General features: G+C 45.5%; 1 protein-coding gene across 2 annotated transcripts in view; it reads right to left on the bottom strand.

Moving 5' to 3' along the window:
• AHCYL1 (adenosylhomocysteinase like 1) overlaps nucleotides 1-14,816 on the bottom strand; it is a 305,772-nt gene extending 290,956 nt beyond the window's left edge. For both annotated transcript variants that reach the window (XR_015296031.1, XM_086923586.1), the window contains exon 1: nucleotides 14,585-14,816. Coding sequence is in view for 1 of the 2 variants with exons in the window: in XM_086923586.1 (XP_086779712.1) it covers nucleotides 14,585-14,689 (105 nt within the window). In the remaining variant the exon portion in view is untranslated. The remainder of the gene's footprint in view (nucleotides 1-14,584) is intronic.
• Nucleotides 14,817-15,147: the final 331 nt, after the last annotated feature.

Below are 15,147 nucleotides of genomic sequence, written 5' to 3'. Positions count from 1 at the left end.
TCGTTGTTGCAATACAGTCAACTTCCCTAGTAGTGGAGAAGGCTGCCACTTTGGAGGTGGGCGAAGGCCACGTGTCACTTCCCGGGTAGCAGACCTGGAATACAGGGATCGTTTAAATACCCCAGACCCAGATGCTGATATACAAAAGAGTGTTCAGCAAACTTCATCGGAGTCTATGGGGGTACCTCTCCCTCCGCTGTTCTTCTGCAGCTTCCTCCCGCCTGCACAACTTACGGCTTGGTCCTAGCTGATGTTCCACCCCATTTGCAATCTGCCCATGAAAGCGTCCTACAACTGAAACACAAGATTGTACTCTGGCTTACTGGAAGAGATACCTTCAGTGTAGACAGTTATTATCCAATGAAATCATAGTGATCAGGAGAGTGGCATGAATTGGCAGTGCCTCGAAATTATGGGCAGAGACTGCATTATTATTATTATACGGCAGGATCCGTTTCAACTAACTCCCAGCTTTGCCAGGTAATTTCAAATAGAATTTCAGTGCCGACTTTCAGCTTTTTTTAACAAGCCTGCGAATTTGGGGCAGAACAGCCAGATAGAGCCTTGCCAAGGTACCTGTGCTAGATCGTGCTCATGCTAGGAAACCAGAAGAGGTGTGGCGCCGCGGCCAGGGCGACTGACTCCGGAAGCTGGGGATCACGGTTCGATCCCTGGCACCGGCCGCAGATTAGTCCAGCACCATGTGACTCTGGGCAATAGCTTGCTTAATCTTCCTGACGGCCCCCAGCGCCTAGAGACCCTAACGGGTGATTGTGCGCTTTACAAATATGGATTATTATTAATATTATCCCCTTGGCTAATTAATATGATTTGTTGAGCAGGCTCAGCGATCAGGATTGGCACAGTTTAGTATGAACCTGCAAAAGTGCCCCACAGAGCCAGGGAGCTAAAGGTTTTTAGCTGGAATATTGCTGGGTCGCAAGGGAAATTTGATGACCCAGACTGGCTCAAGACGCTCACTTCCTCTGACATCATTGGTTTGTTACAAAAAACATGGGACAGGACTCTATTTGGAGGACTTTGCCACCTTATCTACGAGTGCGCACCCATCATCTAGTTGGAGAGGTGGGCGGTGGGAGGGCTGGGAAGGGGTTAGCAACATTTGTCAAACAATACCTGATCTAAAAAACAGAGATCGTCCCAGTTATTGACACCCATCTTCCTGGGGTTCTTCTTTCCTTTGCTAAACAATTGTGGTTTGCTGTATATTCATCTATATGCCGCAATTCATGGAAAAGAGACTGATGATGTGGTTATGATGCCTGGACGCCTTCTAAATGCTTTTTACACCTCATATTCCACTTAACATATTGCATTGATGATACTTGGTGATTTCAATTGTCATCCTTGTGGAGACTGCTATTTGTTTAGCAGGGGGGACCAGGAGGATGGTAATGACAACCAAGTTCATGTTAAACATACGGTAACAGGGTGATTTGATGACTACTTATCTTCCAATTTTAACTTGATTAATCTTCTAAGTGTATGGGCGGTGCTTTCAGGAAATAGTGCCCAGATATTTAAAGGTTATGGTAATGGTTCCAACATTGACCATATGTATGTTTCAGCTGGTTTATATTCCTCCCTGACACCTTTCTCAGTGGACTGGAACATTTTTAGTGATCATAACCCGCTTTCTGCTAGTTTTTACTGGGACATGAAGCAGGTGGATCAGTATTTCCTTCTTAAATCTCCGGTCATTTCTAAAGATCAGGGACGGAGAATTAAGTGGTATTTGGTAATTCCGGAGGTCCTTAATGCCAAGTTTGTTTCATCTTGCCAATCTGAGTTTCAGGTATGTCTGGACGAACAGTACTCTCTAGAAAGCATTTTAAGGACTTAGGATACAATATGTGTCCACATCAAATCTGCTCTTACTAAGCCAGGACTGTCCAGTATTCCAGTACAAGGTGGTTGGTTTAATAAGAATTGCTCTAGTTTGCAAAGCGCTCTTAAAGCTTTAAAAACACTGAGATAGTCACGAGGTGCAACAATATAGAACGATTTATAGAGAAGCTCTAAAAATTAGGAAGCTGGGGCTGAAAGAGTTGCGGGACAAACTTGAGAGCTAATGATATGAGGGACTGAGTTATGTTTTTGCAGGGTCGTAAATCACCCGTTTTTATTTTTTACGGATATGGTAACCGACCAGGCCACCATCGTCCTGCCCCAGGTTTGGGTGAATCATTTTTTCACTATATCATGGTGAGGACTCAGACTGTCAAACCCAGCTGCAGTAGAGGGTGTCAAGTTGAAGTTTCACTGGGAACAAATTAGAGATGCAATTTTGTCACTGCCCTCGGGTAAGGCTTCAGTTGTGAATGGGTTCCGGGGTACTTGTTTAAGTCCCTAGTGGACCTATTGGCCCTTTTCCTCACCCTTAACATAAATGCTTCCATCAGGAGTTATGTGCCAGAGGCCTGGAGTATTTCGGTGATGGTGCCTGTATTTAACCACATGGCTGCTGGGCGTTTCCCCCCCCCCCTGTGCTGGAAAATGCCATTTTAGTGGCACCATGACGAGCTCAGCTCGTCATCAGCACACGACACCCTTGGGTGATGACGAGCTGAGCTCGTCATCAGCATCGAAAGGGTTAAGAAGGGGGACAGGAAGAACCTAGCATGTTATAGACCTATTTTATTAATGGACACCGAGGTCAAAATCATTGGTTGTATAATCTTGGAGAGACTTACAAACTGGGCAGACAAACACAACATACTGTCTGACCTTCGGTATGAATTTAGGCCTGGTAGGGGAACAGTGGAGCAGAATCTTTACCTACATCTCTTAATAAATATACTAAGGCCAAAAAAGGGTTGCTACACCGTGCCTCGTGGACCTCAGCTCTGTCTTGGATAAGGCAACATAGATAAGCTCTAGGCAGAGCTGGGGTGCATGCAGGTGGAACCTGGGCCTTTGTGTTTTTTACAGGACCTGCACTGTGATCTGATGGGAAGGGTCACATTTGGGAGTTTTGGGGAATGCACCAAACACTTTAACCTAAGGAGGGGTGTCTGTCAAGGCTGTAGTTTGGCACCCTTTCTGCTCAGTATGTACATCAATCGTTTAGAGGGGGTGCTTTCTGTCCAGTACGCAGGTGTCCCAAGAGTGAGAGGTAGATAGGTCCGCAGACGATGTGGTTTTAATTGTGAGTACCGCAAGAAGTGTGCAGCGGCTTTTAGACCTTTTTATTGATTTTATGGACAGTCTGGACCTTTTAACTAATTTTTAAAAATCTCATGTCATGGTCCCTAAAAGTACCAAAACCACTACCTTTTTAACGCTGAGTCAGGTTTTAACCAAGGTTGATACTTTTACTTACTTAGGGTGTCTAATAGATTCTGGTCAGCAGCCCCTAATGAAAAAAATATATTGGGCCTTTTAAGGGGGCTGTTGCTAGTCTATATGACTTTTCTCCCCGATAGTGTGTGTCAAAATTCGGTTAAAACATTATTGAAGGTGTTGGCCAAAGTATCCCGAGAGATCGTACATGAAGAGCTTGGTATGAAGTTTATCTCAGACTTTATTCCTCTGCACCTATTTTACTTTGGTGTGCAGCCTGGCTCAATGAGGAGTAAAGCCTTAATAGATTGGCTATCCGAGATTGTTTGAAATTGGGTAACATGTCAAATATATACCCTGGCTGCACCATTTGAGAGAAAACTTTAAAGCTCTTGGGAGATCATACTTATTTTTTGATGTCGAGAATACTGTAAATAAAAAATGACATGGTTTGGAAAAAAGAAGGCCTTTTGTTTCAGGGTGGCAGCCGAGAGAGAGAGCCTCTGCTCTATCCAAACGTTTCATCAGTATATCTTGGTAAAATCAGTGGTTAGGATGGAGTGGTCGGAGGAGGTATCCTTTTACAGATGTCTAATAAGCATTGGTGTATACTGACATACTTTAGGCTGGGTATTTTTCCTCAGTTGATGTTTATAAAAGGCACCTGAAACAAAATAACGAAGCATCCACCCTGTACCTGTGAACAAGTCTCACTTTGTGATACTAAGCACTTACGGCCAGATTCATCAAGGTAAGGAATTGCGAGTCCTTAATAGCGAATTTTAAGGATTCGCTATTAATGCGCACTACAATATCCAGGATGCATTGTGATCCAGCCACACCCGAGAGGCAGGCATTACTTATGTGTGCAGAGACATTACGTGCGAGCAGTTACTTTCATCACACGCCGCAGATGAAGGGAGAAGGTCCCGAAACGCGTCCGGCGTTCACATTTGGGAAGAGGTGCTGCTGCCTCACCGTGTGCTTGCAGGCTGCCATTAAATCCCTGAATGAAGTTTCTCCTTGTGGTCTCCTCCAATTAGAGTGCCTGCATTTGAATGGATTTTTGCGGCCAGCTGCGGTCGCGAGGAGAGGCCCGCCATAGAACAATGGATCCTGTCCTTGTGCCGGTTGGTGTTGGGAAGCACAGTAAAGGAGAGTGAGCCGGTGATCGCCGCAGGACGATGCCCGCTTACCAGGAAGGCATCCGAAAAGCGGGGCTCAGGGTGACAGCAAGCCTCCCCCTCCACCCACTGGGGAATGAATTTTAATCCACTTTTGTAACTGTTTGCACACCCACTGGGGTGAGGTAGTGCGCACTACAATATCCAGGATACATTGTGATCCAGCCACGCCCGAGAGGCAGGCATTACTTATGTGTGCAGAGACATTCCGTTCGAGCAGTTACTTTCATCACACGCCGCAGATGAAGGGAGAAGGTCCCGAAACGCGTCCGGCGTTCACATTTGGGAAGAGGTGCTGCTGCCTCACTGTGTGCTTGCAGGCTGCCATTAAATCCCTGAATGAAGTTTCTCCTTGTGGTCTCCTTCAATTAGAGTGCCTGCATTTGAATGGATATATATATATATATATAGATATATATATATATATATATATATATATATATATATATATATAGGCGAAGCAACAAATGTATTATCATGTGTGAAGATGGGTCACTGTACCACAATCTGACTGCTTGGTTTGTTTGTTCCACATTGCAGGACTTGGTGTACTGTGCCCGAGGACTCGTGGTTGGGATTACAGCGACATTGATCATCGGAGGAACTTTCCCTGTCTGCTTTCTACATCTATGAGTCCCAGCCAATTAGAACACTCGGTGTATTCAAACAGCAGCCCCGCGAAATGATTCATCATGACACATTCAGCACTTACCTGGCACTGATGAGGCACACGCCGAAACGCGTCTGCCAGACGCTGTAATAGTGGACATCGCGACGTTGGCAAAAGTGCACCGGTGGCAATAAAATTCAGTTTGGCAACCCGAGCATGTGTCAGACCTGTTTTAACTGAAAGAAGGATTGGAGGAATATATATATATATATATATATATATATATATATATATATATATATATATTACCTTCTGGCGGTCGCCAGTAGGTAGTTATAGTTAGGATCTACTTTCCATAGGAAATCCGCAACATTCTATTGGGAATAACTTTGGCGCCGGTGGACGAATCTTCGCGAATTTCTCAAAGTTCGTGGCCCGCTCCGCTCCTTCCCTGAAAATGTGTGGGGGATTTGTCAAGCGGGGGCCGAGATAAAAGGGGGGTCCCAAAACGTGTTTTCTCCATGTTAATTTCCATAGGGCGGTCAAACTCACTTTTAGCCCGAACGGCTGAATGGATTTCCACCAAACTTGGCAAAATTGTAGGGACTGGTACCCCGATGTGCCTTTGCTATGTCTCAAGATATATGCTCCAGTGGTTTTTACGAAAATTAACTTTGAAAAAATACATATTGGGCTACATTGGGCTATATATATGTTAGAGCCCAAATGTAGCCCAAAATAGCCCAAAGATGGCCACCAGAGACAAAAAAAACAAATGTAGCCCACATATCAGCCAGATGTAGCCCAACTATAGCCCAATGACAGAATGTCCCAGAGTGTTTTAAAGAACAACTAGAGCGCTAACAGTCTTACTTTTGACAAAAGTATGGCACACCTGAAGTCATCTTGATTGGAATAAAGTGTTAACACTTAAAACATTTAATTTGCAAAGGAACAAAATGAGGGGGTTCATTTTGCCATAGAAATTATGATTAGTGCTGAAGAAAGAAAAATTAGGGCACATTTTGAGTGACTTCTCAAATCCTCTTATATTTCATTAAAAAAATTCTGATATGCAGTCTTCCAAGATGGCCACCAGAGACAAAAGAGCCCAAATGTAGCCCAAATATCAGCCAGATGTAGCCCAACTATAGCCCAATGACAGAATGTCTCAGAGTGTTCTAAAGAACAACTAGAACGCTAACAGTCTTACTTATGACAAAAGGATGGCACACCTGAAGTCATCTAGATTGGAATAAAGTGGTAACACTTAATGCATTTAATTTGAAAAGGAACAAAATGAGGGGTTTCATTTTGCCATAGAAATTACATATATATATATATATATATATATATATATATATCTATATCTCCGGTACACCGCGTCTCCACCCAGTGGCAAGATTCCACCACCGCTATAGAAACTGAACAAACACGGGCCAAGTAAGTGCTGAATACCTTTATTCGTGCAAATTCAGCCGCATGGCGTTTCGGCCCCGAATATATATATATATTCACTGAAAAAAACCATAGGTTTCACACCAGTTATAGTTAGGAATTAGCATTTAAAAAACCTATTAAATTCACTGAAAAAAACATAGGTTTCACACCAGTTATAGTTAGGTGGAAATTTTACTCGCATAAAACCATTGAAATTCCCACGTTATAGTTAGTTGGACTCACTATAACTTGCGCGTCCAATGCACTGCTGATGACGTCACATATTACATCACTCATGACATGGTCAGTGACATCACTCATGACATCACTGATGACATCACTGATGACATCATCCAGTGAATGTGTATCTTTCTGAAAAATAAATATTTTTTATATATGTATATCTAAAGGTTGATGGAAGAATAAATGGGTTAATAAATGTCTAAATGGATGTTTTTTTGTGTAAAATTGATTGGTTAACTGACTTATTAAATGTATCTTAGTGAATACATATATTAGCGAGTAATGTTTAAATATCTGTATATGTGTCTCACTTTGTGTATAAGTGGCTGCATGGGTTGGCGAGTAGCTACATGAGGGGGTATATGGGTTATTAGTTGTTTTTTTGAGTATCAGTATCAGTGTCTGTATGGTTCGGTGGGGGATATTACTTAGAGCACAGATGCATGAATGAGTGACTCACTATTTGTATGTATTTTGAAGACAGCATGTGCGCATGACTGTATGGGTGGATGATTGTGTGTATGGGTGGGTTAGTGAGTATCTGTTTTTATAATTGATTGTTTAAGAGAGTAAATATGTTTCCGTTTCTGTAGAAGTATGTGTAGTGGTGTGCATATAGCAGTATAATGAAGTAAATGGTTTCTTGATAGTTTATTTGCATGTGTGAATTTGTGTGTGAGTAACTATATGGATGAGTATTAGTGTGTAACAGGATGTATAGGTGTATGAGTATATATGATGAGTAAGTACATGCATGAGTGACTATATAGAACTGTTGGTGAATGAGTGGATGTGTATGTAGATGTTGGAATTACCTAATAAGTTGTTGTAATTGGTATTGGTTTCTCCTTTTTTAAGAAAATGTTAGTTTCTATTTTTGAATGTGTGTGTCAAAGGTTATTTTATGCTGATAGGAGGCCTGCCACTTAGTCACAAGGATGTTGTCATCAGTGATGTCATTTGAGATGTCATCAGTGATGTCATGAGTGATGTCACTGACCATATCATGAGTGATGTAATATGTGGCGTCATCAGCAGTGCATTGCACGCGCAAGTTATAGTGAGTCCAAGTAACTCTAACGTGGGAATTTCAATGGTTTTATGCGAGTAAAATTTCCACCTAACTATAACTGGTGTGAAACCTATGGTTTTTTTCAGTGAATATATATACACACACACACACATCATACAAGTTTTTGTCTGCACACTGGTATGATTTTATATAAGTTTATATAAATGTAATAAAGTTCTCACTGACTAAAAAAATCGATACAGAGTTACCACTTCAAGTGTACAGCTCACATTCGAACACATTAATTACAACCTTGATGAGGAATCAACTAAACTGTGAACTAGAGGATGTATCTTGGAAACTATTAAAATAATTTTCAATGAGAACACAAAGGGCAGGATCTACATTTGGGAAGCGTGGGTGATTTAGACATGATCCCCACAAGTTAAAAAGAAGGGTTAGCTATTTCTAAACACATCATAGATTTGTATATTCGTAGCCTAAAACGAGGCCATGGAGAACAAAGGAACTTGTGTCAGAGAAAACGACATTCCAAGGTAAGATCACATTTCTGGCTTCAACTCTCTTTCTGCAGAAATGGCTAAGCGGTAATAGAACTAAATTTAAAATTTGAGACAGTCACAAAAATCCAGTTGGAGGGCACTTATTAGGAACTGAATGTGACAAATTATTAGAGACTCTCCAAAAAGAAATATAATTACCTATGTGAAGTGACATAAGCACAGACAACCTGTAGTCCTAGAGCTGCAATGCTACAAGTATGGTTGGACTGTAGTTTATTATAAGTCTCAGTAACTCACAGTAGCTCTACAGCGAGTGACTCATGTTCACAAGATACCTATTACAGGCCAGCAGAGGCAAACTACAAGTGGTTTCAAGATGAAGGAGCGGGACGCTGCTACATGAAAAAGGGACTATGCATGTAATTAGTATCAGGAATAAATGACTTTGACTGAGGTTTGAATTTTAAAAAAGCTGTTCAGCATGGGTCATTGAAGCCGCAAAATATTAGCAGTGCAAGGGGATCCTAGATATAGCTACATGTGGAACGAGCATCCTGTCGTGAGCAGTATCTCAAACTGGTGTATGATGGTAACTTAAAAAAGAAGTTGCCTTGAGCCCACTGTATAGACTCCAAATGCTTTTAGGTGTTGTGTCAGGAAACTACGAGTCATCGAGTGCAGCGAACAAAGTGGTTAGAGGAACGGTTACTGAATGGTAATTGCCACCTGATGGAAAACTCGGACGGTCTAGAGTTGTGTAGAGTGGTAGGTGGGTATAATGCCTTCCTTTGTTACACCACATGGTCTTTCATTCGTGCCAGGAAAGATGGTGATTCCACAATAGTAGTGGGAGAACACGTTTATGGATTATATGGCAGTTTTAAGCACAAATGGGTTTCTTGAAGGTATATGGCTTTCTAACATGCTTAGATATTTATGATTAGGATGTACTTCAAAAAGCAGAAGAACAGCACAGACTATCTTGCTGGTTACAAAGAAATCAATGTACTTACACAAACATAATCTCGGTCATCTCGACTGCCAAGTAATCTGACACACATGGAGATCAAACATTAACCACACCACTTAGTCTAGTTCTAGTGGCACTTGGACTCTAAGGACCAAGGTTCTTGAATAGGGTTATACGGACTGCTGGGATTAAGACACAGCCAATCACAATGCAAGATTCATGGGTTCCTCAGAACTCACCCAATCAACATAAGCAAATGAGGCAAACTGATTCTGGTGATCCAATTATGGGGACAAGGCTCCTATACACATCACCAATACTCCAAAATGCATATTGTCCCTGTTTCAAAAGGTGTCAAGGAAAGAAGCCAAGATTCTTAGTAATGAAGCCTAGGCAGATTTTACACTGGTAGGGTTGTAAATAGTTCCTAAAGGGGTACCAGACGAAAGATCTGCAGTGTTGACTAGAACCCCAACTGCCAGCAACCCATGATCTCTCCATAGCCTACTTCGTAGGAATAAAGTCACCCTCTACTTTGGTAGAGGTGCAACCTTGTTAACAATTGTTAGCTGGAAGTGCAACATGAATAGAGTCAGTAATAGAGTGCTAAAATGTTTTCAAAGACACAAAGTCTTTGGTAATATTTTGCGTTAAAATCTCTTCCCAGCCTGGCAGTGACTAGTTTTCAATTGTACACACCCTTCTTTGTATTTGGTTTAACTGTAGTTTGGTAGTTTCTGTATATAGAGCACCAGTTACAAATGTCAACAACCTAATAACAAATATTTGTCTATAGACTCGCATCAAATAGCTCTGTATAAAAATCCCAATAAAATGTAAAAAATGTAAATTGTCTGTTTTATTAACTGTGTCAAAGCTTCAATTGCCAATGAACTATATACAACGATGGTGATGTATTGCTTTCATTAATGAAACGTAGTAACTAATTCTGGTTTGTAATATTTTTATTTACCTTACATAAATTTAAAAAACGACTTTTATTACAAATCACGACTCCTTCTTTCGAACCTTGTACTCTTGCACATGGTAATATTGCAAAATTATATAGGGACCGAGCTTTCACTCATAAGAACCTACTCTGTCCCACAAAATGTATCAGGGTATCAACAATATGTATTGTGACTGTTCTCATGCAAAAGCGTACTCTTACAGTGTTGATGTTTTTAGATTTATAATGGAGTTATTGTCTTTTTGATCTCTGTGTTTTTCTCTCCCATAAGCATACTGACACACATAAAAGGACTGTAAACCATATTGGATTTGTCCTCCTGGTCAAGGACCTGCTCTTCCCCCGCAGCTCCGCTGTTAAGTGCCATGATACGGCACTGTGCTCTGTGCGCTGCTTGCTCAGGTAGATGTTTGAGGCCCTCTTCCACCCGCAGGCTACTGCCTGCGCTTCATCCCAGGTGGTCCAGTGGGAGAGCCCTGTTCTTCTGCTGGCTGCTGTGTTCTGTGTCTGTCTTTGTGCTGTTTTTCTGTGCCCGTTTTCCATCGTCCTTCTAGCCTGCTCACTCTATGTCTATTGTGCCCATCTTTATTGTGTCAGTAATTGTACCTGTGTTCTCCGTGTTGTTTAGCCGTTTTTTGTCTCCCTACCCATCTTGCCCTCTATGCCCTTGCCGCCGCTGCAGCCCCCGCGGCTCCTGTCCCCTTGCTGGTTCCCGCTTCCCAGCTGCGCTTCCCTTCCCTACTAAAGCGGCCGCACCAATGACGCGCCAAAGGCAAGCCGGTCTGCGCCCGTCCGCGGCCCACCAGGGCCAGCGTCAAGCCCCCTGTTTCTACGACCTCCCATGACTACAACTCCTGCCGCCCTTTTTGCACTCAAACCCAGAAGGAACAACAGCTGCCAGAGATCAATGCCATACACCACCCACCGCCAGTCTTACTGTTGACAATCCTTCACCATCGACAGCCCCCCACGACTGCTGAACCCACACCGGATGACGGTACCACAGAAGCCCCGAGTTGCATCTTCCTCAACGGGTGCTCCCTACACAGTCACGCCGTAGAGATCTGGGACCTGCTTGACACCCTCTCACCAGACATCGCCTTCTTCACGGAAACATAGACCAACCCACCCTGACATCGACATCGCCACCCCCGAGGGATACTAGATCCAGAGAAAGTACCGCCACCACCGCCCAGGAGGAGTACTCGCTATCGCGCACAAGAGCTCCGTCCGACTCTCCAGCACAAGTGACCCCCCTCTCCAGCACAGAGCACCTTCACTTCCAGATACAGGCCAGCCCCAGAACCACTCTGCGCAGGAACCTCGCCTAAAGACCCCCTGGGCCCTGCGCCTCTTCCACCACCACCATCACCGACCTCGTCGCACCCCATGATATCGCCTGCACAGACTACATTCTCATCGGAGACCTGAACTTCCACCTCGACAACCGCACCGACCCAGACTCCATCACCCTCCTCGATAACCTCGCCAACCTCACACTAAAGCAGCTCCTCACCGTCCCCACTCATAAGGCGGACACATCCTCGACCCCATTTTCACAGGAGGGACAAAAATCCACTTCAGCCATACCTCACAACCCCCTCTGGACCGACCACCACTGTGTACACTTCACCTTCAACACTACCACGGCACCCAAACCCGCCCCGCGCTCGCAACTGGGGAACTGGAGCCAGGTCACAGAGGAACACCTCAACACTACCCTCTGCCACGACCCCCCTCCGCCACAACCGATGCCAACTCAGCAGCCAAAGAACTACACTGCTGGATCACCAGCTGTGAGGACAAGCTCGCACCCCTCTGCCACCCCGCCAGACAACACCCCATGAAGGCCACCTGGTTCACCACCGACCTCCAGGAACCCAGACGCTCCTGCAGACGCCTCAAGAAATGCTGGAGAAACAGGAAAACTACCGAAGACAAGAACACCTACAGGAATGCCATGACCGAATACCACCAGCGCATAAGAGACACTAAGAGGACATTTATCCACAACAAAATCCACACCAACGCCAACAATGTAAAGGAACTCTTCAACGTCATACAACAGTTCACCAAACCCCCCAGTGAAGCCATGGACATCACGCCATCCCAGGACGTCTGCAACAAACTCGGCTCCTACTTCTACCTGAAAATCAAGGACCTCTACGACAACTTCAGCAAACAGACACCACCCTACTCTCCGCCATCAACAACCAGCCCACCATCACCACCAGGAAACCGGCTACCACCGAGGAAACCACCACGACCATGATGAACAACCACTCAGGAGCCCCCACTGACCCCTGCCCGCAGCACATCTACCACAGAGACTCCGCCGCCATAGCACCCATTAACCATCCTTCGAATCCGGCATCATCCCCGACAACTGCAATGAGGCAGAGGTCAAGTCCCTCCTCAAGAAACCCTCAGCAGACCCGATGGACCTGAAAATCTACCGGCCCATCTCTCTCCTTCCCTTCGCAGCCAAAGTCACTGAGAAATTTGTCAATGCCCAGCTGACCCCCTTCATCGAAGGTAACGCCTTTCTCAACTCCTCCTAGTCCGAATTCCGCAGCAACCACAGCACCGAGACCGCTCTCCTCACCGCCACCGATGACATCCACATACTACTCGACCAGGGAGACACCGCGCCTTCATTCTACTAGATCTCTCCACAGCCTTCAATAAGGTCTCCCATCGCACTCTCGCCACCAGACTCCACGGCGCCGGCATATGGGGAACCACCCTCAACTGTATCCGCTCCTTTCTCACTGGCAGAACCCAAAGAATCAACTCCCACCCTTCCTCACCGAACTCACAGAGGTCAACTGCGGAGTACCACAAGGATCCTCGCTCAGCGCCACGCTCTTCAACATCTACATCGTCGCCATCGTTGGACAGCATGGGCCAACATAGTATCCTACGCCGATGACACCCACCTCATCCTCTCCCGCATGAAGAAACCCAAAGACACTAGACGCAGCTTCCAAGAAGGAATGAAAGACGTCACAGCCTGGATGAGCAACAGTTGCCTAAAGCTCAACTCAGAGAAGACGGAGGTCCTCGTCCTTGGACCCTCCTCCCCCACCTGGGAAAAACACCTGGTGGCCCATCGCCCTATGAAACCCACCCACTCTGACAGACCACGCCTGAAACCTATTCATCATTCTAGACTCCTCCCTCGCCATAACACGCCAGATAAACGTTGTCGCCTCCACCTACTTCTACTCCCTCCGCAAGACCTTCAAGTGGATCCCCCCCCCCGAAAGCAGAAAGACCGTCACCCACACACTCATAACCAGCAGACTGGACTACATTAATGCCCTCTACGCCGGGTCAACAAGTCCCCAAACCATCCAGAACACCGCAGCCAGACTCGTCCTCGGAACCCCACGATATGGGCAGCTACAAGACCTCCTCTGGCTCCCCATCGAGAAGAGAGTAACCTTCAAGCTACTGACCCACGCCTACAAATCCCTCCACATCGGACCCAAATACCTCAACGAAAGAGTCTTCTTCCACGTTTTGAAAAGGAACATCCGCTCCGCCGACCTTGCCCTGGCAGAGATCCCACGCATTCTCAGAACCAGAGCAGGTGGAAGAGCCTTCTCCTACGTCACAGCAAAGGCCTGGAACAAGCTCCTAGTCTACATCAGATGCTCCCCCACTCTGCACACCTTCAAGAAGAGCCTCAAGACCTGGTTCTTCGACTGATCCGGAGCTGCACCTTCCCCCCTCCCCAGCGCCTTGGGACCCTAACAGGTGAGTAGCGCGCTTTAAAACCCCCTGATTGATCTTCCTCAAGATTGGTTCCAACACAGAATATTAGTCTGTTTTATAACATAACTGTGCAGCTTATTCACCCACAGCAGGGTTTTTGGTGCTGTGTATGGAGATATACGAATGTGAGTTTCTCAATCTTCTGATCATGTTCTCTCACATACTATTGAGTTATGGCTTCACCTTTTCTGGGGTCCCCTACTTGGAAGTGCACACTGTCCTAGGACGGTGATAGATAGAACATGGGTAGAGTTTAGGGAGGCAGGTGGTCAGTAGAGGAAAGATCCCTGCTCTGGTAATTAAGGACGTGTGTAAGTACACGAGGACTGGGAAAGAGAAGTACAGAGGAAAGCACTCTAATGATTGGGTAAGTAGTACCTGTACACCTAATTTTCGAAGGGCGCACATTCTTGGAAGCTTTTGCATTAAGAGGGGGGGGGCGCACCTTTGGGGATTTGATATCTGTACGAGAAAGACACCCTTCTACTTATGTGCCAGTTCATTCAAGTGTGTTGTCGGTTAGGGGATAGTGTTTCCTGGAGGCTCACCTTCTTGGGGGCTTTGGTCACGGTAGCCAGGAAGGAGCGCTGCCCAGATTCCTCCATCTCTTTGGTCTGTTTCTCCTCCTCGGCAGCGACGGGCACCGACATCATGGGGCGCCGGGTGGATAGGGATAAAGCAGAGTCTGGGGGCAATAGGCACCTGCGGTTCACTTCCTGCCGGCGGCACGATTCCCTGTCACTAACCCGAGCTCCTCCAACTGTCACTGACCCAGACACTGGCCCCGCCCAACCACAGGCCTAGCCCGCCCACCCTACCCAAAAACCGCCCCTCTATCACGCAAGCCCAACCTCTCATATATAAACCCCGCATTGCTTCTGAGTGCTGAAAAGATGCTTCGCTCCTCCTGCAGCCTACAAAGCTCTTTCTAGAAAAGGATTTCGTGTTTCTTCGCAGGACCCGGAGTCGTCGAATAAGGCGCACCATGTCCTGGCCTACACCGCAGCATCAAGGCCTCAGATAAATACACTAAAAGCCGTTTGAGCCCCATGGTGGATACTCCGTCTCTTTGAAGCAGAGCAGCCCGCCCATCTTTCGTGGTTCCGCCTTT

Source organism: Lissotriton vulgaris, chromosome 5 (assembly GCF_964263255.1).
Source record: "Lissotriton vulgaris chromosome 5, aLisVul1.2, whole genome shotgun sequence".
Lineage (NCBI taxonomy): Eukaryota > Metazoa > Chordata > Amphibia > Caudata > Salamandridae > Lissotriton > Lissotriton vulgaris.
The sequence above is the reverse complement of the archived record's forward strand: the minus strand, read 5'-3'. Positions and strand labels throughout refer to the sequence as shown.